Source organism: Euleptes europaea, chromosome 10 (assembly GCF_029931775.1).
Source record: "Euleptes europaea isolate rEulEur1 chromosome 10, rEulEur1.hap1, whole genome shotgun sequence".
Taxonomy (NCBI): domain Eukaryota; kingdom Metazoa; phylum Chordata; class Lepidosauria; order Squamata; family Sphaerodactylidae; genus Euleptes; species Euleptes europaea.
In genome coordinates, this window is record NC_079321.1 from 28,845,920 (window position 1) to 28,873,866 (window position 27,947).

The window sequence follows — 27,947 nt, forward strand, 5'->3', positions numbered from 1 at the left end:
TCCAGCTCTATGATTCTATGAAAACTTAATTTGCCCTATAGTATTTTCCTCATAAGCAGGCCAGCAGCACTGTGCTTTCATTTGGTGGAAGTAGCAGTCATGACTGAGATTCAGAGAAGTCTGTGCGCATGTGTAACACCCTTTAGTGTGCACATGCACAGAGAGTAGCTGATTTTTTCCCATCCAGTGGCTTCTCCTTGCACCTTATGAGGTTCTGCTCTGGAAGGTCTCTCGACCTTAAATAAGATTTAAAAGAGTTGGACACACAATCGAGCCAAAGTGAAGTGCTTTGATTGTAACGGGAGTGTTTTTATTAATTCTGTCTGAAACACAAGTCCCGCCCCCTCAGTGAAATCCAAGGTGCTTTAAAGTACTTTGCTTTACCCTATTTTGGGAAAAGGTTTGCAGCAGAAGAAAACAAGAGGTTGCTACTCCGCACGCACATTATGTAAAGAGCGTTGTACCATCTGGAGCCTGCTTATCTTCTCCTTTTTGGAGTTGCAGATGGAAGGGAAACTTCCTGCAGCCAACACATCTGAACTGCTAAATGTCTCCCCGGTCCATTTAATGGCTAGACAGTTTTTTATGGTGACATTTGGAGCTAAAAGATTTATTATAGCTCTTGCATAAAACTGGGTGTTCCTTTGTTGTGTTCCTGACTCACTCTTGCTTGAAGCTGAATTTCTAAGGCAGCGGTGTCTTTAGTCTTAACTCTTGAGAGATTGGTGCTTACCACTCATTAGGAAAAATTTTTTCATAACCTTGATGCAGCTTTTCTCCTCCTCTGTTTTTGCCCCAAGATTTTTGCACTTGCAAAAAGCTAACATTGGTGCTGGCTTGAGATCAACCAAATCAATTTTTTTAAAATGAAAAATTCAACCACTTCAATTTTTTCACAGCTTGGCAGGACTTGCCAAGATTTCTGCTCGACTGAGTGGCTAGAAATACTGTCATCTTCCTAATGTGGCCGAATGTGGCTACAATGTCAGCCTCCGCTCCTCCATTCTGTCCTCACAACAACAGCCCTGCTAGGTAGCTGAGAGAGACTGATGAACGCAAGCTCACCCAGTGAGCTTTTATGACAGAGGGCTGATTCAAACATGGGTCATCCAGAGCCTCTAACCACTAAACTATACTGGCTTCAGAAGGAGGTTTTAAATATAAGCGTTTTAAAGAAACATTCACATGACATCTATTGTGAATGTAGAGAGTCTTTCCATAAAATTTACAACTGGATTGTTCAAAGTCAGGGGGGTAAATGCCTCAGACTGACACACCTCAGAAAGACTTTTTAAAAGACTTTTTGGTTTTTCAGTGTTAACAGAAAATACATGAAAGCTATGGTTACACTGAAATGACATATTACAGCATAATTCCTACCCAAGTAGGTCATCTGTGAATGAAAATATGTGTTTAATTCCATCTCTTTCTTCTGTATCCTGGAAGGGAAATGTTCTTAGAATGACATTCAAAAATTATGCAGGATTTGGTATTCAATTCCATTTATTTTCTAGCTCCTTTGACCAAAGGTCTTGAACTTAACCATAACAATAATACATAATACATAAAATAGAACAACACCAAATAATCAATTTACTATACCCAACATATAGTTAAAGTTAAAACACAGTAAATGTAATTACTAAACATATCATCACTAATACCATAACAATCAATGTATTCCCCCTGAACCAGCCTCATTGAACTGGGATCATTCAAATCATAAAATTTAATCCAACATTCATCTTGCAGCCTACATGCTTATTTTATTTTGACGTTAAAGCGACATCACCTCCGCCAAAAATCTTGCAACAGAACTAGTTATATCAGGGTGAATATCTCCCATTATGTGGGATATCACCCAGGACTCTAAAGGAAGCTTATATTTAGACAATATCGGAGTAATCCAACACAACCTAGGAGCTGACCAGTGTTGACAAAACAATAAAAGAGTTGCAGAGTTCCAATATCTCCAGATTTACATTCACAAACTCGGTCAGCAGGATTTGGCTGATTGTATAGTCCCAGCTACTTAGCTCCTAATTGTGTGTGCAGTTTCCCTGTTGAAATTGCTTCTGCACAAATTTATGCCAGAACTTACTGCTCAGTAGCAATGCTATGGTTGGAGACCTCCTGGCACCCTGCGTCATTGTCCGCTTATGCTTCAGGTACCAGCAGGAGAAGGGGGGAATGGAGTAAAAACTGGAAGTGACATTGTAGACGTGCTAGAATTTACAAAAAAAACCTCTGGTAAAACCTCTATGGTTTCTTATAGTCCCAGAGCATCTAATGACATCATTTTTGGGTTTTACCAGAAGTGAAGTCATCATGCCACGCCACACACCCCAATTGTTCCTGGAAGTTTCTGGCTGCAGCCTGGCAGCCCTATTGCTAAGACATCCTTTACCTGGGGTGTAGATATTTGGATTGTTGCAAATATTGTGATCTAAGCTTTAAGCTGCTTCCCTTTTTAACTTTATTGCCACCAACAATTAGCTTTCGGTTTCCCTTTCAGGAAAAAGGTATCTTGCTTAATTTGCATGTCAGCAAGAAGTAAAAAATGAAAGCATTATTACATAGTTCTATATTGAAATGTATTTTTACAGCCTGGTCTGATTTCTATTAGTAGAGCGTCTATCTACATCTGTTTGAACCTGTACTCTAAGGGAGAGAGAGCGTGATACACAAGTGTGAGGAAGATAAAAGTTTAGGCTGAATTTCCAGAAAGTTTGCTTAAAAAGTAGAATGGATCCAACCATTGTGTTCATGCAATGCATACTTTTCCTGCATTCCTCTCTGTTCCTGTTGACCCCCTGACCCCTGGAAAGCTCAGTCCCAGGGTCATTGGATCCACATGGAGGAGTAGCTGCATGGGTGGGTTGTCAGCCCTTGGCCCACAGAACCAGAAATCACCACAAAGTCATATAGAGTCCAAACAGATGGCTTTTACTGGTCAAATAGGCATACAGTGCAAACGAATAAAATGACAGCTATGAGAGGCTCACTAGCTGGGAGATATTATAAGGCAGGAAAGGCGGGAGATTACACGCACAGGCTGAATACAGTTTCCCAGGAGCTGAGTTCCCAGGCCTAGGTATGCGACCTTGGGGGGCAGACAATACAGCGCAGAGACAGAGGCAATAACGAAACCGAGATAGCAGCCTGACATTCTGCTCCCCTCAAGGCCCCCTCCCAGTTCGCAAGGGGGCTGGCCTATCTGGGTAAGCAATGTGAAAGGCGTCGACGAGGTCGGGGGCGGAGACATCCCGTGCGCGCACCCATTCGTCATAGGCAGGGGGGAAATGTTTCCAACGGACCAAATATTGCAGGTTGCCATGGTGAACACGGGAGTCAAGGATCTTGGAGACTTCGAAGTGTTCCTCCCCCCCCACCATGATGGGTTGCGCAGGAGGTGGGTCCGGATGCCACTGTGGAGAAGCAACATGGGGTTTGAGGAGGCTAATGTGGAAAACAGGATGCACACGCCTCAAGGATTTGGGGAGAGCCAGTTCCACCGTGACAGGGTTTATGACCCGGGTGATGGGGAAAGGGCCAATGTATTTAGCACTGAGCTTATGGCACGGTTGGGTGGAACGGAGATTTTTGGTGGAAAGGTAAACCAAAGTACCCACTTGCAGATCACCCCCGGGGGAGCGATGTTTGTCAGCTTGCGCTTTGTATTTACGTTTGGCCCGGTCGAGGTTGCTAACGAGCCAGGGCCAAGTGGTACGGAGGGCGTGTGCCCAGGAGGCAATGTCGGGGTTCCCCTCCCCCTCTATATCATCTGCAGGAGCGATGGGACTGAAATCTTGTCCATACACAGCAAAAAATGGGCTAAAACCTGTGGATTGATGCATGGCATTATTGTAGGCATATTCTGCTAAAGGTAACAGTTCCACCCAGTTATCCTGGTGGTAGTTAACATAACAGCGTAAATAACATTCAAGTACAGCATTGACACGTTCAGTTTGACCATCAGTTTGAGGATGGTATGCACTAGACAACCCTTGTTCCACTCCCACCAACTTGAGGAAAGCTTTCCAAAACTTAGAAACGAAACCACTTCCGCGGTCACAGATTATCTTACGCGGAAACGAATGTAAGCGAAAGATATGCGTCACGAAGAGGCGGGCCAGTTTCTGAGCAGAGGGGATCCCTGCGCATGGAATCAAATGTATTTGCTTAGAAAACAAATCAGTAACAACCCACAACACAGTTTTACCCCCACTGAGAGGGAGATCAGTCATGAAGTCCATAGCAATCACTTCCCAAGGTTTGCTGGGCGTTTCAAGAGGTTGTAGCAGTCCCGGGGGTTTGCCCTGCGATCGTTTCGCAGCGGCACAAACGGGACAGCTGCGGATGAAGGAGTCAATGTCGGAACGCATTCCCCCCCACCAGAACTGTCTGCGCAATAAGTGAAGGGTTTTCAGAAACCCAAAGTGCCCCGCTGTTTTGGCTCCATGAGCTAAATGTAAAACGTCCTTTCGGAGAGCTTTGGGTACATACAATTTCGAGTCCTTGTACCAGGACCCTCCTTGTTCCAAAACACCAGGAGGTAGGGTATGAGCGGTGCGTTCTAAAAGGCACTGGTCCCGAAGGACAGTTAAAAAGGACTCGGAGATGGGGATTTTGGAGGGGGCCCCCCCGTCGGCCATGGAGATCTTAGAAACAGTTATGGGGCTAGTGCTTACGTGCGGCGGCGCGCAGACTGCAGGCGGCTGGGCGGTCGGAGGGGTAGGAAGGGCGGGAACTCCGGTTTGTTGCGGTGGCGGCTGGGCAGTCGGTTGGGCTGGCGGAGCTTGTACGTTGGGTAAGGTGTGCTGATGCTGGGATCGAGTTTGCACAGCTAGCATAGGTAGAGCCCCACGTTGCATAGGGGTGAACAGAGAGTTGGTGGGTCTTTCGAGTTTTACCGGATATTGTGGTAAACGGGAGAGGGCATCCGCAAGAACGTTCTGCTTCCCAGGGACGTGCTTCAGGGTGAAACGGAACTGCGCAAAGAACTCCGCCCACCGTTGTTGTTTCGCCGATAGCTTATGGGACCCCGTGAGGGCAGCTAGATTTTTGTGATCGGTCCAAACCTCAAAGGGGACTTTAGACCCTTCCAAGAATTGTCGCCATAGAGTCAGTGCATGATGAACTGCTGAGGCCTCTTTCTCCCAGATGGGCCAGTTTAATTGAGCGTGCGCAAATTTTTTTGAAAAGTAAGCGCAAGGGTGAAGAAGACCATCCGGTCCTTGCTGGAGGAGAGCCCCTCCCATGGCTACATCGGAAGCATCGACTTGCACAATGAACATTTGATTTGGGTCTGGGTGCTGTAGCACCGGCTCCGAAGTGAAGAGGCGTTTGAGGGCCAGAAAGGCGGCTTGGCATTGCTCAGTCCATAGGATTTTTGCGGAGGGCAAGGCAGCCGAGCTTACTTTTCCCTTAGTTTTCAGTAGGTCCGTAATGGGTAGAGCCACCTGGGCGAAGTTAGGGATGAATCCTCGATAGAAGTTTGCAAATCCCAGAAATTGCTGTACTTGCTTCCGGTTGGTGGGGGGAGTCCAATCGAGGACGGCTTGGACTTTGGCGGGGTCCATGCGAAGACCTTGGTGGGAGATGATGTATCCCAAAAACGTGAGTTTGCTTTGGTGAAATTCGCACTTAGCTAGTTTTGCGAAAAGTTGATGGTTACGCAGGCGTTGCAGAACTTCCCTGACCAGAGCCACATGCTCGTCCATAGTTTTCGAATAAATGAGAATGTCATCTAAGTAGACCACCACCCCACGATATAGAAGGTCATGTAGGATTTCATTGATGAGTTGCATGAAGACCCCCGGGGCCCCTTTTAATCCGAACGGCATCACAAGGAATTCATACATTCCGAAACAGCTAGAGAAGGCAGTGAGGTGCTCATCCCCTTCGCGGATACGGACTCGGTAGTAAGCTTCCACCAAGTCTAATTTAGAGAACACACGGCCTTCCTGTAATTGTCCCAAAATATCGGATATTAATGGGATAGGATAGGCGTTGGTCTGGGTAACCGCATTGAGCTTTCTGAAGTCAATGCACAGGCGAAGGTCGCCCTCTTTTTTCCGGACGAAAAACGCGGGGGCCGAGTTTGGGGCATTCGAAGGGCGAATGAACCCTCTGGCGAGGTTTTTGTCCAAAAAGTCCCGGAGGACAGTGCGCTCGGAAGCGCTCATAGGGTAAATCTTACTCTTGGTTAATGTGCAGTCCTTTACCACTTCAATCGCACAGTCTGAGGCCCGGTGGGGGGGTAAGGCATCACATTCCCTAAGGTCGAAGACATCTTCAAAGTCCCGGTATACAGCGGGTAGAGCCGGTGGTGCTGGGGCAGTAGAGGTTAATGCTGGAACGGGCGGATATAGCAGAGCAAAGTTTTGCCGATGCTGGTCACAGGTGGGACTAGCGAAGGAGATAGTGTTTGTTTCCCAATCAATACTGGGACTATGTCCTTTAATCCAGTTAATTCCCAAGACCACTTCAAATCGGATAGGGGCTATAGTGAAGTCTATTTGTTCCCAGTGGGAACCAATTCCCATTGCCACCCCTATGGTGCGGTGATCAACTGGACCCCCCTGGAAATGGCTTCCGTCCATTTGGGCAAATTGGACGGGGGCGGGTAAAGCCTCAGAGTCGGCTCTGAGTGCAGCAAAAGTGGTTTCGCTTATGAGAGTGCGACAGCAACCGGAGTCAATTAGTGCTTTGACGGGGATTTGTGGGCCACCGTTAAGTTGCTGTAAAACTGCATCCACGTAGACGGTGGAGTCCACTTCTTTGATTTTGGTAGGAGCATTCGGTTTGATAGGAAGATCCTGAGAGGTCTGTGGAGACGCTCCATTCACCACAGACCGGAGCCGTTTTTTGACAAGTCGAGGGGAGATTCCAGGTTTAAGGCTGGAGAAATCCAAGGATTTTCCTCATCCGAAGAGGGAAAGTCGTCCCCCAATGGGGCACTTGTAATCCGAGACCCGGCGGGGTCGTTGGTAGTAGGCAGGGAGGCTGGGTCCCCGGCATGGAGTGCAGAGGGTGTGGGTCTTCCCGGAGCTGCGCTGCGGGTGGCCGCGGTGCCTCTGCGTGGTGGACGACCTCGGGCGCGGGTTGTCGTGCTGGGACGAAATAATTCCTGGCGGCGTGGGCAAACGGCTGCAAAGTGGCCCATTTCTCCGCAAGTAAGACAGGCACCCCTCTGAAATCGGGCTTCACGTTCCTGGGGCGGACGTGGGGGATTTCGTGGGACGAGCAGTGGTGCCTTGGGTTGAGGCTTTTGGGTGCCCTTCTCCTTGTGCTTTTGACGGACGAGAGAAATAAAGCGTCGGCGGCTTTCCACTTCCTCGGCTAATAGGATCCAGTCTTCGAGGGTATCGGGATCGCCTCGCATGTAAGACCAGTTCAGAATGTCAGGATGCAAGGCTTCCCTGAAATGATGGATCAGGGTGGTCTCGGGCCAACCTACAATTTTACTTGCCAGTCGTTGAAATTCATCGGCAAATTCTCGAACTGTAGCAGAGCCTTGTTTTAATTGTAAGAGTTCCGTTTTGGCTCTTTCCCCCAGGAAGGGGTCCTCAAACCTCCTTCTCAGGGCAGTCATGAAGTTGTTGAGGGAACGAATAGCACGAGAGCGGGTGTCAAACTGGAGGACCATCCAGTCAGCCGCTTTACCTGTCAGAAGGGAAGCTACGTAACGCACCCGGCTGTCTTCCGTGGGGAAAAGTTGTCCTTGTTCTCGCATATAACTGTCCACTTGATGCAAGAAACAAGGCAAAGTCTCGAGAGATCCGTCATACGTAGTCCTCAATTTGAGTTGCTTCCAAGGGCCGGGCGCAGGTTGACCCGGTTGCACGGGTGGTCCGGGCGGAGGAGCAACAGGAGCTCCAGGAGGCAAGGGTGGAGCAGGCACATTAGCGGGTGGTTGCACGGGTGGTCCGGGCGGAGGAGCAACGGGAGCTCAAGGAGGCAAGGGTGGGGCAGGCACATTAGCGGGTGGCTGTACGGGTACCCCCTGACCCGGTATCGGAATGGGCTGTCTCTGAGCTATCAGGGTTTGTTGTAATTGCCTGTTCTCTTGAAGCATAAGTTCCATTACTTCCTGGAGTTGATCAACACGGTCGGAGAGCTCCCGATTCTGGGCTCGTAAGAGATGAACCTCCTCACTTGGGCCACCAGTAAGATGAGGCTTACTGGTCCGGAAGCTTGTGGCCCATTGAGAGCTATCCCCATATAAATCCTCGTCTTCAGACTCTCCTGAGTCTCGACGTCGGTCAGCCAAACAGCGTGCGCGTTGGGTCGCGCGCGACGGGACAAACGCCGGGGAATAAGACAGACCCGATAGCCCTAGTACATTGTCCTTGGGGCGCGTGTCCACGTTCGCCAGATTCCTAATCCTTGCTGCAGCCGCCCTGGCTGCTTCCGCAGCCTCTCTCTCTCTTGCGACCTTAGCCGCTTCGGCGGCTTGCTGATCCGCAAGAACTTTGGCGTTCTCAAGTCTTAGGGCAGTCTCTGCCGTAATGCGCGGCAAAAGTTCTGTTTCCAGGAGTGCGAGTAGGGGGTCGGGTTCCCCGCCCAGCAGAGGTTGTACTCGAACCGCCAGTGCGGGTGCCTCGGCTCCAAAAGTCGAGGTCAAAACTTGAGCCAAGGTGGCTACCGGGGTGTCCTTTGTACATTCCACAAGGAGAAGAGCGGTGCTAATAGCGACTCGCTTGGCCTCAGCCTGACAGCTGGCTGCATCCGGGATCAGGGAAAAACCCTCCGGCGGGGCTCCCGCCATGGTAGAAAGAGTTTCTCGAGAAATAAGATTATCCAAAAGTCCAGTTAATATTTGTAAATCCTCAGTCGCCAATCGGGCATCGTCCAGTAATTGATCCAAGTCCTGAAGATCTAGACGAGCATCAGTATCCTCCGACGTTAACATCCAGAGACGTCCTTTAAGAGATTGCCACTGTTCCTGTACCAGTCCCCTCAAGCGGCAAACCTCTCGGGTCGTCCGGAAAAGTTCAGCGATTAAGTCTTGTAACAGAGTAGGATCCTCAGAGAAGGGCTCCAGGGTGTAGATCACCTGGAGAGCTGCACAGCTCCCATCCAAGTGGCAGGCGAACCCCCCTGGGCTCCAGCCTGGCTAGTAGAATGGTGAAGAGAAGTGATAGCTGTCATAATGTCAGCCCTTGGCCCACAGAACCAGAAATCACCACAAAGTCATATAGAGTCCAAACAGATGGCTTTTACTGGTCAAATAGGCATACAGTGCAAACGAATAAAATGACAGCTATGAGAGGCTCACTAGCTGGGAGATATTATAAGGCAGGAAAGGCGGGAGATTACACGCACAGGCTGAATACAGTTTCCCAGGAGCTGAGTTCCCAGGCCTAGGTATGCGACCTTGGGGGGCAGACAATACAGCGCAGAGACAGAGGCAATAACGAAACCGAGATAGCAGCCTGACATGGGTGAAGGGTTGGAAGGACACAGGGGTGAAATCACACCTCCTTCTCTTCTGCAAGCACAGTTCTGCTGAGGGGAGAAGTCAGTTTCATCCCTTTGTCCCCTGTTTCACCGTATGAATCCTGTGACCCCAAGAATGATCTTTACAGGGTTGGAAGGACCTGCAAAAATGGAGAGGAAAATTCCATGTGTCTTCCATGCATCGATGGATGGATAAATGCTCCTATTTTTATTTACTCCATTTATACTCTAACTTTCTCCCCAGAGGGGACCCAGAGCAGCCTACATTGTTCTCTTCTCCATTTTAGCTTCACAACAACCATGTGAGGTAGATTAGACTGAGAGTATGTGACCAAGAGTGTGGGCCAAGGTCATCCAGCAAGTTTCCATGGCAGAGTGGGGATTTGACCCTGGGTCTCCTAGATCAACACATGAACACATTATACTGAATCAGACCCTTGGTCCATTGAAGTCAGCACTGTCTACTCAGATTGGCAGCAGCTCTCCAGGGTCTCAGGTAGAGGTCTTCCACATCACCTACCTGCCTAGTCCTTTTAACTGGAGATGCCGGGGATCGAACCTGGGACCTTCTACATGCCAAGCAGATGCTCTACCACTGAGCCACAGCCCCTGTCCTAGTCTGGCACTCTAACCCGACTCCCCATTGGCTGTCATTGTATTTGGAATGGCAGCAGATAGGTCATTGTATTTTTGTGGTATGAACCTGTGATAATGCGGATCTTAAAAAAATTAATAAGTTCACTTTCCCTCTCTCAATATCCTCTGCAGAAAAACTCTTGGTGATCGCTTGCAGCTTGAAGAGAAAGTTGGCGCCCTAAGTGTACATGATACCACTGTAGGAAGCAAACAGGTTACCTTCAAATTAAAAAAGGTAAGCAAAAACACCTCATTAAGTAAGATAATGTAACACTATTAACTATGCCATTGGTGGTGCTAAATGGAACCTCCTGCCAGTGCTATGTTTTTCCTGGTTACTTATTTTGGATTATTGCCTCTGGGGCTGGGCCATCTCTGTAGTGCTTAATGTGATAGGATTTATGTATCTTTGTGTTGTTGGCATAATTTATTCTGCTGCTTTTAGCTAAAGGGCAGAGAATGTTTCTGTGCAAGGTAGTGGATACCCATCCTGGCAGCTGGAAAGTTTATTTAGCCTGCCTTGTGCGGCTTTATCGCACAACCTTTGAAGTTTGCCTTCTGAGCTGTAAGAACAAGTCACATTTTTAAAAAGGGAGCTGAGGTTCTCAGAAAGCTAATTTCTGTATCCAGTATTCTGCCCTTTGTTGTTTTTTGTCTGAAATAGCAGCATTTATGGGATTGGATCCAGACAAATGTTTCCTTAGGTGCAAGGACTTCAGCCTACACCGCATAATTTTCCACCTTCTTTTTACTATAGCAGCCCATAATGTCCCCTAAAATCCTGTCCTTCGGGATGGCATACAGAGTTCTCTCCTCCACACCCTATTTTATCTTCATAGCAACCCTGTGAGGGTAGACTCATTGGAGATACTGGTCGGTCAGTCACCCAGTGAGGTTCAAGTCCAAGTGGGGATTTGAACCTGGGTTTTCCCCCATAATAATTAAGCACTCTTACCATTCATTCAATCAGTAATTTATCATGGTCATGGACCAGCAGAATAAAACATACATTTTTAAAACACATATTAGCTATAAACTGGACTTCTGCATCATATGTGTTTGATGAAGTAGTATTCAAATAAAAGATAGTTACATCCTATAATATAGGAGCCCCGTGGCGCAGAGTGTTAAGCTGCAGTACTGCAGTCAAAAGCTCCGCTCAGTCCCAACGGAAGTTGGTTTCAGGTAGCCGGTTCAAGGTTGACTCAGCCTGCCATCCTTCCGAGGTTGGTAAAATGAGGACCCAACTTGCTGGGGGTAAAGGGAAGGTGACTGGGGAAGGCACTGGCAAACCACCCCGCAAACAAAGTCTGCCTTGGAAACGTCGGGATGTGACGTCACCCCATGGGTCAGGAATGCTTGCACAGGGCACCTTTACCTTTATCTTTTACATCCTATAAAAGCCTCTTAGGGCTTTGCTGCATGATAATGTGAATCTGGCAAAATTGTGACTGGATTAAAAATGTAGTTTTCTGTTGTAATCAAAACTAGATTACTTGGGAATCTTCATCCAATGCATACATCCTTGGTTGGAGCCAATGATTCCTGCTAGATTTCAAAGAAAAAAGCATCCACACACATATGCAAGGATTTGGGCTTGCAAAGAAATAGTGGGTTGAATCCAGTAATTCCATCTGCTGAAGGAGGCCTCCTTTCTCCTTTCATCGGAGAACGAAGTCCCATTTGGCTGAAGAGAACTATTGGGTTCGACCCATTATTTCTCCATAAATTCGCACCTTCAACTTAAAAAGCATACACATAGCCTCTTACTGTGCATTCCTGAAGGGGGGCATCCCTGCCAGCCCTGGGATGCCATGCCGTTAGGCAGCTTCCAAACCCCTTTTGCCCCAGGAATGCCTCGCGGGGTGCCGGTGGTCCTGTGCCCCTTTTTAGGTGGCTTCTCAGCTGCACCTTCCCAGCCACTGCAGTTAGGCCCCCCCACCTCAGAAATGGGCTCTTATTCTGGTGTGTGCAGAATTGTACAACACGTTCCTTGTATGAGTTATTTTACAGTTCTAAGCAACTGTGAAGGAAGAATAAATATTCACATGCTACGAAAGCATCCACTGGTGCATGGATGGGCATGAACCCTGACAGTGCTAATGTGTAACACAAGCGATGAGGTAATAGAACATGTTTTTGTTGGGAGTACTGTTGGCCTCAGCAATGCTGACATCAATAAGACATTAAATTCAAGTGTTTGCTAAGTTCAATTAGTCCTTCATCTGATTTCCTTGGGATCATTATTGACATCTTTACAGTATCTGTAGATAGAAGATCAAGGGTTGGATCTTGTCAAACTGATCCTGGAGATTCCCCATCCCCTAGGAACAGTATTTGGGGGACATTTGCGGCTGCAGCAGGAGGGGGTGGGGAGATTACACTCTGCTGGTAGAAATCCTACCATCTGTGGTAAATTTCAACAGAATCCAAGCCCAAGAGCACAGGAAAAGATAGAAAGTTGTAAAGAATGTGTGCTTTAATTGAACTTGTACTTATACTATATATTTCAGAAACTAAGGCGAATAGCATGTTTTATGTACCTTTCCTTAGTATGCCAGATTAAAACAAGCATATACCAATACAAGTTACTAGAGACCAGTTTTTAATACATTTCCCTCTCATTTTTACTAGAATCAAATGAAGCATGTTATAGCTCCCTTTTATGTTAGTAGGGTTCGGAAGTGAAATTTCAAGTTTACATTTGGGTGTTTTGTGCCACTTTTTCAGTCAGAGCAACAGAAGAAACAGCAGGAAGCCGAGAAGCATCATCATCAGGAGAGGAGAAAACTGAGACGTTCAGCCAGCCACCTTAAAAGTAAACAAGGAAGAGGACGGCCCTTCCACTGACTGAATCGTTCTGCTTTTTAATTCACGGAGCTCCGAGAGATTGGTTCCTTGTTGCCTAAATGGTGTACACAGGAAAAGTAACATCTTGTCAAGACCTGTTTTCATTGAGGAGGACTATAAATAGCATACCTGTGGAAAAACCACACATGAGAAGCAAAGATGTTTGTTGAGGAGTGAGTGCTTAATCAATCTTTATTAAAACAGTCGTAGACCAGCACAGAGTGGTTATCATATAACCCTGTGATTCTTATAGAAAACCTTCTATGCAAACTGGACCATATCCTCTTTTCCAGTTAAATTTTAACATCAATGCATTGTTTTTTAAAGAGCTGAACAATGTTGATCTGCCAAGTTTTTGTAAATGTTACTGGATAGAACTGCTTTAATTGTTTGGTTAGGCCCATCTAGCATTAGGCAGTCAGTTGACTAGGGTGTTGCCAATTACATTTGTCACAAGGGTGACACACAGAACCAGAACTCCAGCTTTCAATGATCCCATTAAACCAGGCCTTGTTCCAACAAAAGATTTGGGGATGTTAAGCTCCCACAATATATTTGTGGTCTGGCCTAAAAGGGAGATGTGCTTAACCATACAGATTTGTATGAATGTTGATATAATTGAATAAAAGAAAAAGAAAAAAACTATTTTAGCGCTGACCATTTTGGCACTGTGCTAATGCTCAGTCTGATTTTGCAGATGTGTCACATATGAGACTGTTCCCCTTCATGTCCACAGTGGACAGATCCTGGCCTAGAGGTGAATACAAAATCCCTTTCTGACCATTATCTCCCTCTTTAATATGAAACCCCAATCCGGCATAGTATTTGAACAGGAGGGGTAAGTTTCTGGGGTTACCTGCCTGTATCTGGTTATATCGGTTCCTGTCACAAACCTGCTTCTTCTGTAGATGGAAAAATGAGAGTGCCGCCTCATTCGTTTGGTCAAGTATATAATGTTTGTGTCTTGTTGCTAGTGCGGTACTTACAGTGCCATCCTTTGACTTACATGGATTTGCATATAGAAGGGTGTTGTCTCTGCTTGGGATGGGCTCTTGTTATGTCGTAACACAGGCTCCCATAAGAGAAGGAGAAAATCCATTTAAATGCTAAAATTAAAAGGCTGAAGAAGCTTGAAGAGGAAAACCAGATGACCTCTCCGTTAAAAGAGCTGCTCCAAACTTCAGTGGAAAAAGTCCTCCCCTGTGCGGGTTCCTGTACAATAATCAAAGATCCATAGAAAAATAAAGATGGTTGTCCTCAATGCAAATTAAGAACTGCAAAGAAGGTGGGAAGAAAACTACAGTAATGTCTTTTAAGGTTATGGCTACTTCTGGTTGGTGATTTCACTCTTTCAAAGGGTAAATTCTTGAGGAAAGAGCTTTGTATGGTCAATCCTACCACCAGTCACCATTGGTGGTTTAGAACTGGCTCTGCGTAGCCAGTTTGCTTTGAGAATTGGCTCCTTTTTCTGTGTCTGTCTTCCATGGAGATTTTTGTGGTCTCTGTCTCTGTATCACAGATGGAAGAGTTTCCAGAAAAAAGCAAAGGGAGGATATTGGGTTTAATCATTTCAAATGTTTCTGAAAAGTAGGGCGCTAACATAAACTTCGTAATAACCAGCAACTTCATGAATAGCGTATGTGCAGTCCTGCTGTGATATGACTGCACTGTGGGATTACGAATTCATGACTTCAGCGGTGACCTTTTTTTGTTAACTCTGACCTAGTTCTTGCTATTTATTAAATGTAAAGTTTCCCTCGGCTTCCTCGCACCAATCTTGCAGTGCCCATCTAGCATCATGTAAGTCAAGAAGGTACAAGAACATTTTACAAATGTTTGATATTTCTTTTCTTTTTCTAATCAAATTGCGCGTATTTGGTGAAATATATTTAATATGCATGTTTCATTCTGAGTGCGACTTCCTTGTGCAAATTAATATATTTCTTGTGGTCATTTTTTTGCCTTGCACAAGTTAACATTGTAGCCTACGGAGCACATTTGAGGGTAGAGGAGTAGATAAGAGTATGAGTCAGAAAGAGAAAGTAGCTGGGAATAGGAGGAGAGAAGGAACAAGCAGGTGAACTTGGATAGAAGTACCATTTTATGCAGTGAGGCTTACTTCTAGCAGAGGGTTCATTGGATTGTAACTGGTGTTGTGGCTTAGACCCAAGCAAGTGAGGAATCCTCTGGGGAAGAGCCGTGCCAGGAGGAACCAGCCTCCCTTGAACCTCAGCTTGCTGAGAGCCCATTGCAATCTGATCCATAGCAGGAAGAGAACAAGATACAGCAAAAGGAATCTGACTCACAGACCAGCCCTGCTGGGGATTCCAGAATGGTTAATGAGATGCCGACTCTGTTGATCCAGCTCCAGCTGCAACTTCTCAGATTATCAGTCCACCCAGCTCATCTGAAGTAGAACTACACACTAAAAGGCGCAGTGCCAGATTGGAAGCTCAGAGGCATTGCATGGAGAAATGTGAGTCATCGAGGGATGAGGGATGAGGAAAAGAAAGCCAGAATAAAAGGCTGGCTTCCACAAGCAAGCCTTGCAGAAGCAACTTTGCAAAAGAGCCGACATCTCTGCAAATCCCTTTGGAATTTTGACTCTTGGACCGGCCTGACTGACTTTGACCCTGCTTGACGACTTGGCTTCTGCTTTTATCTCCCGGCAGCCTCCTGGACAGCTGCTGTTCTGCTGTGGTGCCGTCTCTGGTGCATACAATCAAACTTGCTGTAATCTGACCCAGCCTAGCACAACTATAATGTGCTGGGTGCGATCCTGAGTGAAGAGGTCTTTCCCCATAGACAAGCAAAAAAAGGGGGGAAGAACTCAACCAAAAAAGTACAGGGAACCTAAGGGTTGAACTGAAAACTAAAAATTCTTTAAAAGTATTATATTTATATATAATGAAATGGATAAAATGAAATGGATAAAAACACTGGGACTGAACTATAGGCTACATATAAAACCACAAGTATAAACCATTACAAAAATAACACCATTGATTATATGCAAAATATAAATGACCAATAGACCATATGCATTTCAGCCTCTTGGGCCTTCCTCAGTGGTCAAATTATACAAGATTATTCAAAAACACATCCGGAAATGCACTTTCCAATGCATTTTATCTGAAATTTGTAAACCTTGAAAGGGGGGGGAGAGCCAAATTAATATGACAGATATAATTACTATAGCCCAATTTTTAACATGCCTGTTGAGAATTTCACATGAACATTCATCGTTCCATCACTTTTAAGATTTAGTCATGACTATAGCGATTCTTTGACACTAACAAAAGTTCCTGTATAGTTAACTTTTTAATGCAAGCATTGTTTAAGATCATGTTTCCCGAAGACATTGCATATTAGCCCATTAAATGCTTTGTGTTACTATGCAGTAACATTTAAAATTTGATTGTGTATGTCGTTATATTATTTTTGTCCCTTAAGAGATAATCACAGAAACCATAGCTTAAGCAAAAGTGGTCCATGTGACAAAGGAATATTTAGTATCAGTTGGATGATTTTGGCAAGAAGCATCTTTAAAAAGAAAGCACTGGCAGGCAGGATCCTTCTATCTAAAGCACTGGTTCCCAACCAGGGGTCCGTGGACCCCCAGGGGTCCACGAGAACTAAATTAAGGTCCGCGAAACAAAGTTATAAACCCATAATAAATTAATATTTTCAATTAAAAGTTCTCTATTATAAAATATATATATTCAAATATAATTCTAAGTTTAATGTTTGACTAACAGTTATGATTAAAGTTTATTTTCAAATTCCCGGAATTTTTATTTTGAACCTTGGGGTCCCTGCACCGAACAAAAAAGTCCTAGTGGTCCCTGGTCAAAAAAAGGTTGGGAACCATTGTAAAGTATCCATAGGTTCCAATCAACTTTTATATTTTGCCAATGTTATGTATTTCTAATCTTAGGCTTTATTTGAGCTGAGCTTGGAAACCTGAGGGAATGAATGTCTGCATGGCAAAGATGTCTGGTGTGTCACAAGTTGTTCAGGCCCTGTACCATGTGGAATGATTTTAAAGCAACCTCCGTTTGGGCTATATTTATTTAGCCTGCTGTAGGAGACATTTGAGTGCATGTGAGATTCCTTTTTAAGACAGCGGTTATTCTATTTTAAGGCAATATGGTTAATGGCAAAGTCAGTTTAAAGTCTCTGTGTTAGTCCTCAATCTTTTATGGTTCGCCTTAAAGTTGTGAGAGCTCCCTTCGGCCATCCAAAGCTTTAATCTTGCTTAACGGATTTTATCAGTGACTAAGGTTTTTCTTCTTGGCCACTGTGAACTCTGTCTCTGTATCTAACTGATTTAAAGTGGCTGTGATTACTGGTTTATCTGAGAACCATCAGCTCCTACAATGAGGCTCCAAAACCTTTTATTTTTGGAAACAGAGCAATGGGGTCATATTTTTTTGTAAAGAGTTATGCTAAAGTCAAGTTGCATTCCACAAGGCAGTTTTGTGGGTTGTGCTCTAATACAGCATCAGACAGATACTCCAGCTGACAGTGAAGGTGTGCAAATCAGACGAGTTTTTATTTCTTAAGCAGAATAATCTGAAAAAGATCGTTGAGGTTCTTTGTATGCCAGCAACCTATCCTACAGGGCACTGAGCACGTGTCAGATTCCTCTCTCTTTAATCAGTAGTTCCTCTGCATCAGAAAATATGGTGAATAGTGATGAGTTCTTTTAACTAATTCTGAACCTGGCCCTAGAATGATCATCAAAAGATGCACACAGTGGGGCTGGGGACAGACAAGGGAGCTATTTTTGCAAACTTCGGGGTGTGTCCTTTTAAAAAGAAAGTAACTTTTGAAATGCTGAGATCTCACAAAATTACTTCACAAGATTACCTCACTTTCTCTCTCTGGTCACTCACTATCCATGCAAAGGCCAAGCAAGCAATATCTGATTGGATTGTTCATACCAGGACTGAGGCAATGCTTGAGCACCTCAGTGCAGCTCTGGGTAGGGTTGCCAAGTAGGGTTGCCAAGCTCCAGGTACTAGCTGGAGATCTCCCATTATTACAACTGATCTCCAGCTGATAGAGGTCTATTCACCTGGAGAAAATGGCCGCTTTGGCAATTGGACTCTATGGCATTGAAGTCCCTCCCCTCTCCAAACCCCGCCCTCCTCAGGTCCACCCCCAAAATCTCCCATCGATGGTGAAAAGGGACCTGGGAACCCTATTGCTAAGTGTGGCTTGGGCAGTTCCTCAAGATTTGGGGGCAGTGCCTGGGGAAATTGGAGTTTGGGGGAGGAAGGGAACTCAGAAAGATTGTGATGCCTCTCTTGGACTTCTGTTTCTCCCTCTGAAGCTGCCATATCCTCCAGGGTAACTGATCTCTGTTATCTGGAGATCAGTTGTAATGCTAGGGGAACTCCAGGTCCACAGTGAAGGTGATAATCTGGCTCTGAAATGTAGCTACGTTTTTTTTTAAAAATGACCACCGTTGTGCAATGTACTGTATTTATTATACTGGCATAAAACTTTCACCTTTAAGGGTAGATTTGCACTTATCCTCTCAAAGAGCAGTAGGAATAACTTCCAGAATAAGTAGCGCAGGGAAGTATTTCTGCTCCGTCCTGTCCACACTGCCATCAAGGACTGGCCTCTGACTGGGGGATTCTGCCCCTTTTGCTGGCCTAAGGAGGGAAAAAGTGGTCTCCTGCCCAAACCAATTTTCTCATTCGTTTTTAAAAAAACGTAATATATTTATTTTTATTTTGAATGTGCAGGCAGTGTGTATATATAGTGTACTGGGGGTGGAAGAGGCCTTTAAGCCGGTGGTATGTACACAGGATATATGGAGAAATTAATGTCACCCTAGTGACTATGCCTGGCCATTCTGGGCTAACCCAAACCCTCCTCATTGAAAATGACAGTGAAGAGAAGAGCTTAGCATTCTGAGTGTGTATGTTTATGAGAGAAGGGTGGGGGGGAGATGTGTGTCTCTGTCAGAGTTTCCAAATCTGGGTTGGAAAATTCATGAAGATGGGAGGGGGGGCTGAGGAGAACAGAGTTTGAGGAGGGGACAGCTTGGCAGGGAAGTGACACTATAGAGTCTGTCCTCTGAAGCTGCCACATCCTCCAGGATAGCTGATCTCTGTAGTCTAGAGATCAGTTGTAATTCTGAGAGACCTCCAGGCACTACCTTGGGGTTGGTAAACCTTTGCAGGCTTTGTGTCTGTGCATGCATGAAAGCAAAGGAGAGGACACTCATAGCTAAATTGTGGAACTCCCTGCCCCAGGATGTGGTGATGGCTGCCAACTTGGAAGGCTTTAAGAGGGGAGTGGACATGTTCATGGAAGAGAGAGCTATCCACGGCTACTAGTCAAAATTGATACTAGTCATGATGCATACCTATTCTCTCCAGGATCAGAGTAGCATGCCTATTCTATTAGGTACTTTGGGACACAGGCAGGATGGTGCTGCTGCAGTCGTCTGTTTGTGGGCTTCCTAGAGGCACCTGGTTGGCCACTGTTTGAACAGACTGCTCGTCTTGATGGACCTTGGTCTGATCCATCATGGGCTTTCTTATGTTTTTATACTGGTGTATATGTATGCATGGGAAAAATTTGAGAAACTATGTATAGGGCAGTGTACAATGGGTAAACGTTTTCCAGATGCTTCATTCCTTGCCTATATCCTACATGTGTGAATATCTTGTTAGTGGCTTCATAGAGGCACCTGGTTGGCCACTGTGTGAACAGACTGCTGGACTTGATGGGCCTTGGTCTGATCCAGCAGGGCCTTTCTTATGTTCTTATCTGTGGCTTAGTCAGCTCATTTTTAAGCTAATTTCTTTGTATGTTTTGAGATCTCAGCCATGGCTTCATTTCATCTGTAACTTGTGGCTTGGCACACTTCCTCGAGCCAACTGCTTTGCATATATGTTACGTTCCACTGTGGTCTGTGGTTAAGCAAATCCTTGAAGTATTTGCTTTACTGAGTTTTCTTGAGTTTTGTGCCTGATTGTTCTTTGGACTAGAAACTCTTAGTCTTGTTTGTAAATACTTTTGAAGAATATTCCCTAGATATTTAATTACTTAATAACATGTGCCAGATATGTTACTTGATGCACAGTCTGGGTATGACTCAGCTGTCTGAGATATGCATTTTAGTTTTTGCTTTGTTCTTGAAACAAGGTTTGGATAGCGTTTAATCTATCTTTGTTTGTCTGGTATTGTGTATAGATGTATTGCTTAGTGGAGCAGGGACTCCTTAGATAAGCAGAGTACTTATCAGTGTGTTACCCTCAGTATGCTGTCTCCACTTTAGTTGAGGGAATTAGCTGGGAAGACAGAGCAAGAGGGGGTAACTGGGATCAATAACTTAAGTACACCAGGATAGTCCTGGATGAAAACTCTCAAATGGGCAGACAGTTGTATAATTAACATTGGTTTTCATAAGGAATAAAAATAGTAAAACAAGAAATATATTTTAAGCAATGAACACACACACACAAGGCATACAAGAGCTGACTAAGAGAAAAGGGAAGAAGTTGAACAGGGTTTCAGGGATGAGTGATAGTTACCTGGGTTGAAGAGGCATCCAGTGAAAGCAGCGCACTTCAAGGAACAAAGGAAAGAGCACACGAGCAAGTGGTGTTGCATGCACGGATCCAGAACACACACACACACACACACACACAAAGGACCTATATTTATACCCCAAAATGGGTCCTGTGGCAGTATGAGGTAAGCTGACAGGATAGCCAGAGACAACGAATTGATTGGTTTTCCGGGGTTCAAACAAAAAGGTAGGAGAGGCCTGATGAGTCGTCAGGACCCAAGAGAATGCCTGGGCTATTCTCTTGAATACTGATTGATTGCTGGGATGGGTGCAGATAGGGTAAGATAGGCTAGGCCACTTATTTAACCAAACTTTGTCTTTCAAGAGTTGACAGTCACTGTGTGTGTGTTAAGTGCCGACAAGTCGCTTCCGACTCATGGCGACCCTATGAATGAAAGTCCTCCAAAATGTCCTATCTTTGACAGCCTTGTTCAGATCTTGCAAATTGAAGGCTGTGGCTTCCTTTATTGAGTAAATCCATCTCTTGTTGGGTCTTCCTCTTTTCCTGCTGCCCTCAACTTCTTCCTAGCTAATTCCCTCAACTAAAGTGGAGACAGCATGACTGTCTTTTCCAGTGACTTTTGTCGTCTCATGACATGACCAAAATACGACAGCCTCAGTTTAGTCATTTTAGCTTCTAGGGTCAGTTCAGGCTTGATTTGATCTATAACCCACTTTGGTTTTTTTGGCAGTCCATGGAATCCGTAACACTCTCCTCCAACACCACATTTCAAAGGAATCTATTTTCTTCCTAACAGCTTTCTTCACTGTCCAGCTTTCACACCCATACATAGTAATAGGAAATACAATGGCATGAATTAATCTAGTCTTGGTGGCCAGTGACACATCCTTACACTTCAAAATATTTTCTAGCTGCTTCATGGCTGCCCTTCCCAGTCTCAATCTCCTTCTGATTTCTTGGCTGCAGTCTCCCTTTTGGTTGATGGCGGAGCCAAGGAATAGAAAGTCTTGAACAATTTCAATTTCCTCATTGTCAACCTTAAGGTTGTGTAATTCTCCTGTAGTCATTACTTTTGTTTTCTTGATGTTCAGCTATAGTCCTGCTTTGGCACTTTCTCTTTTAACTTTCAGCAGTAGTCGTTTCAAATCTTCACTATTTTCTGCCAATAATGTAGTGTCATCAGCATATCTCAAATTATTAATGTTCCTCCCTCCAATTTTCACTCCACCTTCATCTAAATCTAATCCAGCTTTCCTAATTATATGTTCTGCATATAGATTGAAGAGATAGGGAGATAAAATAAATCCTTGTCTGACACCTTTGCCAATTGGAAACCATTCCGTTTCTCCATATTCTGTTCTAACTGTGGCCTCTTGTCCAGAGTACAGGTTGCGCATTAAAACGATCAGATGTAGTGACAATCACTACCAAAGATCAAACTGCTTCTGTTCACATCACTGTATACTACCATGCGAAAGGACTTTACTGCTGGAGTATTACTTAACTATTTGAGAGGTATTGTTTATTTGTTTATTTCAAACATTTGTATTCTGCCTTTGGACTTGTATGAGCTCTTGCTGTGGCTAACGAGGAATTAGCAAAAATACAACAATCCAAATAAACATTTAAAAAGAACAATAGAAAAGAATAAGAAAAACAGCCATCTGGTCTTTGCTCTGCAGTGGAACCAGAAAACCTCCCCTAAGATTGGTTGTCAAAAATCAAAGAGGTGTATATTTTAGTGACACTAACTGCTTACCAAAAAAAAAAGATATTAATAGTGTAGACCTGTTATGGACAAGAACCGTTCAAAGAATGGAGATGTCCATTTTATAATAAGATATAGTTTTGGTTAAGCGAGAAGGGGCTACAGATGCAGGGTTGTAAAGTATTTTATGCGACTTTATGTGAATATGTGACTTTGTTTTTAGTTTATGTATATATTTACTGTTGACTGTCCATTTTTATTAATAAAAAATAAAAGAAAGCAGCCATCAAAATAAAATAACAGCAAGATCATTCACATATCAGCAAGGATCTTAACAAAAAACAAATCAACAGTCACAAATCTTTAATTGAGAAGTCCAAACATTCTCCTAAAGCAAAATGCTTTGACCTTATGTCCCAATACTGTCAGGGGAGGCACAAGACATCTTTCCTTGACGAAGAAATCCCTCAGGTGTGGCACCGCTGCAGAAGAAGCTGTATCCCACATTGGCACCCAGTGAACTTCCGCTTAGAGTGGCCCATGGAGAAGAGCGGTCCTCAGAGACGGTTTGAAATGCACAAGTAGGTTTGAAAGTAAGTAGTCCTTTAAGTATCCTGAGCTGAGGCTGTTTACAGCTTTAAAGGTCAAAAACAGCACTTTACATTGAGCTTTATGGACTATTTTATTGAGAATAATCTGAGAATAAACTTTACATTGGCCTAGAGAAAAAAATTATAATCCGCAGAAAAGGTAGATATGACTAATTGAACTGTGATGTCAGCTCTGACTGCGCTAATCCCCTTGGGGAATGGGAAAGAAGAGAATGACTGGAATCATTCTCTTCCCACTTCCATCTCAAGTTCTGATCAGAACTGGCTGTAGTAATCACCTGATGAGTAGGTGTCTACTCTCCTGGTTTCGGATATGCATTTTTAAACCTCTGTTTGGTATCTTTGGCATGAAGGATATTGAATCTGGCAGAGAATGGGCTTGCAGAGGTGGTCTGTGCTTGTTTTGTTTGTGTTGTGTTTAGACTAGGGTTGCCAGCTCTGGGTTGGGAAATACCTGGAGATTTGGAGGGTGGAGCCTGAGGAGGGTGGAGCTTGGGGAGGGGAAGGACTTCCATGGGGTATAATTCCCTTGTCGTCCCCCAGCACGTACACACCGAACAGTTTCAAACCTCACAGGGGCAAGTCCAAGGGTACTCCACAAGCCAAGCCCAAGGGTTCAAGCACAGACACAGCAAAAAGTTCACAGCAAGGTCGGGGGTAGATAAATGTGCTGCTTCCACACAGCTATGCCCTTTCCAGCTGCTTATCAACAGCACGCCACTTAGGCAGCCTGTAATGCCATGCACCTGCCAGCCACTTCAGACCTGCTCCTGCAAACACTCATCCCCACTGTCAGTGCTGGGTCGGTACCGAGCTGCCAGGCTAGCACTTCACCTCCGGTCCTGTAAGGTCCTAGGTGGTTGCCTCCTCTGCCGCTCCTGAGGCTCTGGTGATGGGGGGCGAGCAGACAGGCAGCTGGCTTTCTACAGCTGGCTCAGAGCTGGAGGGCTGAGGTGTTGCTGCGCTGGTTCCCGGCTGCGGGTTTGGGTCTGGCCCCGCAGGGGCTGCTTCTTCCTGTGTCACCTCAGCTGCTGGCTGTGTATAGAAGCCAGGGCTGCTGGCTGACTCTTCACCAGAGGAGTCATCAGTGTCCCCTGGACCTGGCTGGGCCATGACACCCATACAGCCCACCTTCCAAAGCAGCCATTTTCTCCAGGTGAACTGATCTCTGTCCCCTGGAGATCAGTTGTAATCCCAGGAAATCTCTGGCCAGCACCTGGAAGTTGGCAACCCTAGTTCAGGCCAAGGAAGAGCTTAGACTGTTCTCCTACAGTGCCTCAGTAAACTACCCTCTCTGGAGCTCAAGGCACTGCTGTAGCAAAAGCCCTTGAAACTCATTTGGAATGGTCGTGTTTGGTGATTTTTACCGCCTGTTCGTTCTGAGTATATTTTCAGACCAAACAGCCCTGAGGCTAACTTGCTTCCTTCCTCGTGCTGTGCTATGATGGTTATACCAATACTGTAGTTCCTTAAGCTGGAATCTCTGAAAACAGTGGGGGGGGGGGGAAGAAACTTCACTGCCTCCCAGACAGAGTTGTATACATGAAGAATAGGCTCCACAGAAGATTCCCAATGTATTCTGTTGCCCTGATTTCCCAAAATATATCGTTAGAAGATAAAACAGTGAGACTGGAATGTGCTTGTGATACCATGCTTATCATGGGTCCCACCACAAAGTTTGAACATGAGAAGCCAAGACAGTCACTGCAGGGTCCCAACATTTCAGTGCTGCAAATTGAATTTAATACACTCTTACTTCAGGTTTGGAGTAGTTGAGCACCAGTTGTCGAGGGGCACCCGTGGAAGCCAGAGGGCATCCAGGGGTCATTTGGCTAGTCACTGTGAGAAACAGGATGCTGGACTAAATGGATTTTTGGTCTGCTCCAGCAGAGACCCTTCCTATATTCTTATTCTGCATATACCAGAAGAGGTTTCAGCTGATGTGAGAGAAGGAAATATGCCTTTCCAACTGTCTCTCAAGTCTTGCCACAGTATTTCTCCATAGCTTAAAGTCACCAGTTTCCAGGTGGGGCCTGGAGTTCTCTTGGAATTACAACTGATCTCCAGGCTACATAAATCAGTTCCCTTAGAGGAAATGGCAGCTTCAGAGAGTGGACTCCCTGGCTGAGCTCCCTCACCTTCTCAAACTTTACCCTCCCCAGGCACTGCTCCCAAATATCCTGGAATTTCCCAGGCTAAAGTTGACTACCCTACAGTTGCTGTCCAAGAAAAAGTCCTCAGCCTCTCGTTCCACAGCTTCAAGAATACATGAAACTATCTAATATTTAGTCAGACCACTAGTCCATCAAAGTCAGTATTGTCTACTCTGACTGGTAGAGGCCTTCTAGGGTCTTTCACATAACCTGCACTTTTAACTGGATAAGCTGTTGGATATTGTCAGATCCACACATTGTGCCCTACCCTGCACACTGAAACAAAGGAGGTGTGCTTAGGGTTGCCAACCTCCAAGTACTAGCTGGAGATCTCCTGCTAATTCAACTGATCTCCAGCCGATAGAGATCAGTTCACCTGGAGAAAATGGCCACTTGGGCAATTGGACTCTATGGCATTGAAGTCCCTCCCCTCCCCTCCCCAAACCCCACCCTCCTCAGGCTCTGCCCCCAAAACTTCCCACTGGTGGCGAAGAGGGACCTGGCAACCCTAGGTGTGCTGCACGAGCTAGCAGAGGTGCTGGCCTGGGCTTTGCTCCTCTATCCCTAGGGTTGCCACCAGGTCCCTGTTCGCCTCCAGCGGGAGATTTTTGGGGCAGAGCCTGAGGAGGGCAGGGTTTGGGGAGGGATTTCAATGCCATAGACTCCAATTGACAAAGCGGCCATTTTCTCCAGCCGAACTGATCTCTATCGGCTGGAGATCAGTTGTAATAGCAGGAGATCGTCTGCTATTACCTGGAGGTTGATCAAACAACAAGGCACCCCTATGCCTGTACCGTATAGGTTTGGAAATCAGCACAGGAAAATGGATACAAAGTAGCAAAAAATATAATTGGTGACTGTAACACAGATGACAAAATACAAAGTGTACATAACAACAACCAAGTCCAATTGTACTATCCTACTAAATATGTACATATATACAAAAGTATGATTCAAGCTCTATGCAAGGCACAAAATATATATGTTCTTCTGGGTGATTGGAAAATACAGTCTTGTAGAATATCCGCAATTTGGTGTAGTCCAAAAGAATATGATGAGGGATTGGAAAATACAGTCTTGTAGAATATCCACAATTTGGTGTATTCCAAAAGAATATGATTGGGGATTGGAAAATGACCGCTGGACTACTAAGCCCCCCAGTATTTCCCAGTAGAGGGAATGCCCCACTTGGGCTTCCAGGTAGCTGTCAAGTTCTCAAGTTCACTCGGTCCTATTTGTCTCTGCAGCAACGTAAAAAATTAATAGGAGGCACAGGGCTGGTTTTATTTGTTTGATTTTGTAAAGAGGGGAGCTTCAATGGATAATACTGTCTGTGAAGAAGGCCATTTTAGAAGCTGGCAATGCCTTGCTTTGGAGAAGGGGAGGTCAAGGCTCTTCTTAGGCTATGATAATGAGTGGTCAAAACCTTGAGTGGGAGACTGATTCACTGAAGGGACATCTGCATGCCTACCCATCACAACAGGGCCTTGCAAAGCCATGCACTAATGTAATTTCATCAGTAAATGCAAGTCTTCCTGAGCGAAACTCTCAAGTGAGCTTGATTACCTTTTACTAACATTGCCAGAATGTTTCCTAACCTGCCTCAGGCATGGGTGAAGTCACTACCCTGCCAGCCTTTTTATCCACCCTGCTTGGATGCAACCTCCTTTTGTTACCTTTCTGGGAAGCCCCCCCCCCCCCAACATAGACAGAGCCAGGAAATCCATAGATTTTCTTTCTGGATTCACCCTAAATTCCTGGACCATACAATTACTTCTTCGATATTCTTTTGTGCTGGCTCCTATAACTATCACTGCTCTGACAGCCAAAACAGTAGCAGTCTTATCCTCTCCACTTGCACAAATACCGCCAACTCTGCTCTTCTTTCTCTGGGACTTTGGGACATCTCCTTGCCATGCAGGACTGTCCCTTCATTGCCCCACTGTCTTATTTTTTTCCTCAGGACTAGGGTTGTGCATATTGATAAACCCAAACTGAAAATAAACCCGAAATTAGCCATTTCGGTAAATTTCGGGATTCAGGTTTACCGGATACCAAAACCTGGGGATAAAGCCTAAGCCGAATAGGCGATTCCCAAAAAAACTGAATAAATATTTGGCTTTTCAGGTTCAGCTGTTCACCTTTGCTCAGAGGCATGGCTCTGTGCTTTCTCCCCTTTTTCTTTCTTTTTTTTTTTTTGACTGATTTTGTTAGGGACCCATAGTTAGGGCCCTTTTGAGATAGGGTTATTTAAAAGACGGGGCTTACCCAGTCCCGTCTGGCGGGATATACCCTCCAACTAAAAGTGCCGACTTCAACAGCCAACCACCAGTCTTTTGAAGGAGATTTCTTCATCCACATGGATGAGCAATCTCCTTCAGACAGCCCCCATGGTATGACTTCAGTCAGCTCCGATATCACCCCACCCCCATGAAAACCTGCTTTCCAAAAGAAGGTTGCCCTGAGTAGAGGCTTCATTTCCCTGCACTGTGACCGTCTTTTGGAATCAGATTTTTCATGACCACAATAAAGGACTGCTTACAGGATGTAATTTGCCACCAAAAGGATTGTTTTCCATGCTTCATTTCTCTTGCATTTAAGCCCTTTTCCTCCGCTTGGAAGCTCATTTGCATGGACATCATGCAAAGCAACCCAGAAACAAAGGCAAATCCCAGACTTTGAGGTGCCAGCCTGGAATCAGCTCTTTCCGCCAGTCCTCAGCAACACTAAACTTTTGAACCTGAAAACAGATGGACAGCTTGGCTCGCAAATGCCTGGAGGATGGGGACAACCCATTTGCGGGCCCACAAAATTGGATCCCCTGTCCCAAAGTTCACCAAACTTTGGTGACTGTCGAAGGAGAGTCCCTTGCAGCTATGCTGCAAATTTGGGGACTCTACCTCCAAAAATGCCGCCTAGGAGCTTTGGAGAAAAACATTGACTATAATGGGCCTGACTTTTTTTG

General features: G+C 45.2%; 1 protein-coding gene across 2 annotated transcripts in view; it reads left to right on the forward strand.

Annotated features, from left to right (window-relative positions):
- Nucleotides 1–12,990, forward strand: part of NOL10 (nucleolar protein 10) — a 63,747-nt gene extending 50,757 nt beyond the window's left edge. For both annotated transcript variants that reach the window (XM_056856265.1, XM_056856266.1), the window contains 2 exons: nucleotides 10,234–10,336; nucleotides 12,832–12,990. In XM_056856265.1, coding sequence (XP_056712243.1) covers nucleotides 10,234–10,336; nucleotides 12,832–12,951 — 223 coding nt within the window. In that variant the 3' untranslated portion in view covers nucleotides 12,952–12,990. The remainder of the gene's footprint in view (nucleotides 1–10,233; nucleotides 10,337–12,831) is intronic.
- The last annotated feature ends 14,957 nt before the right edge of the window (nucleotides 12,991–27,947 follow it).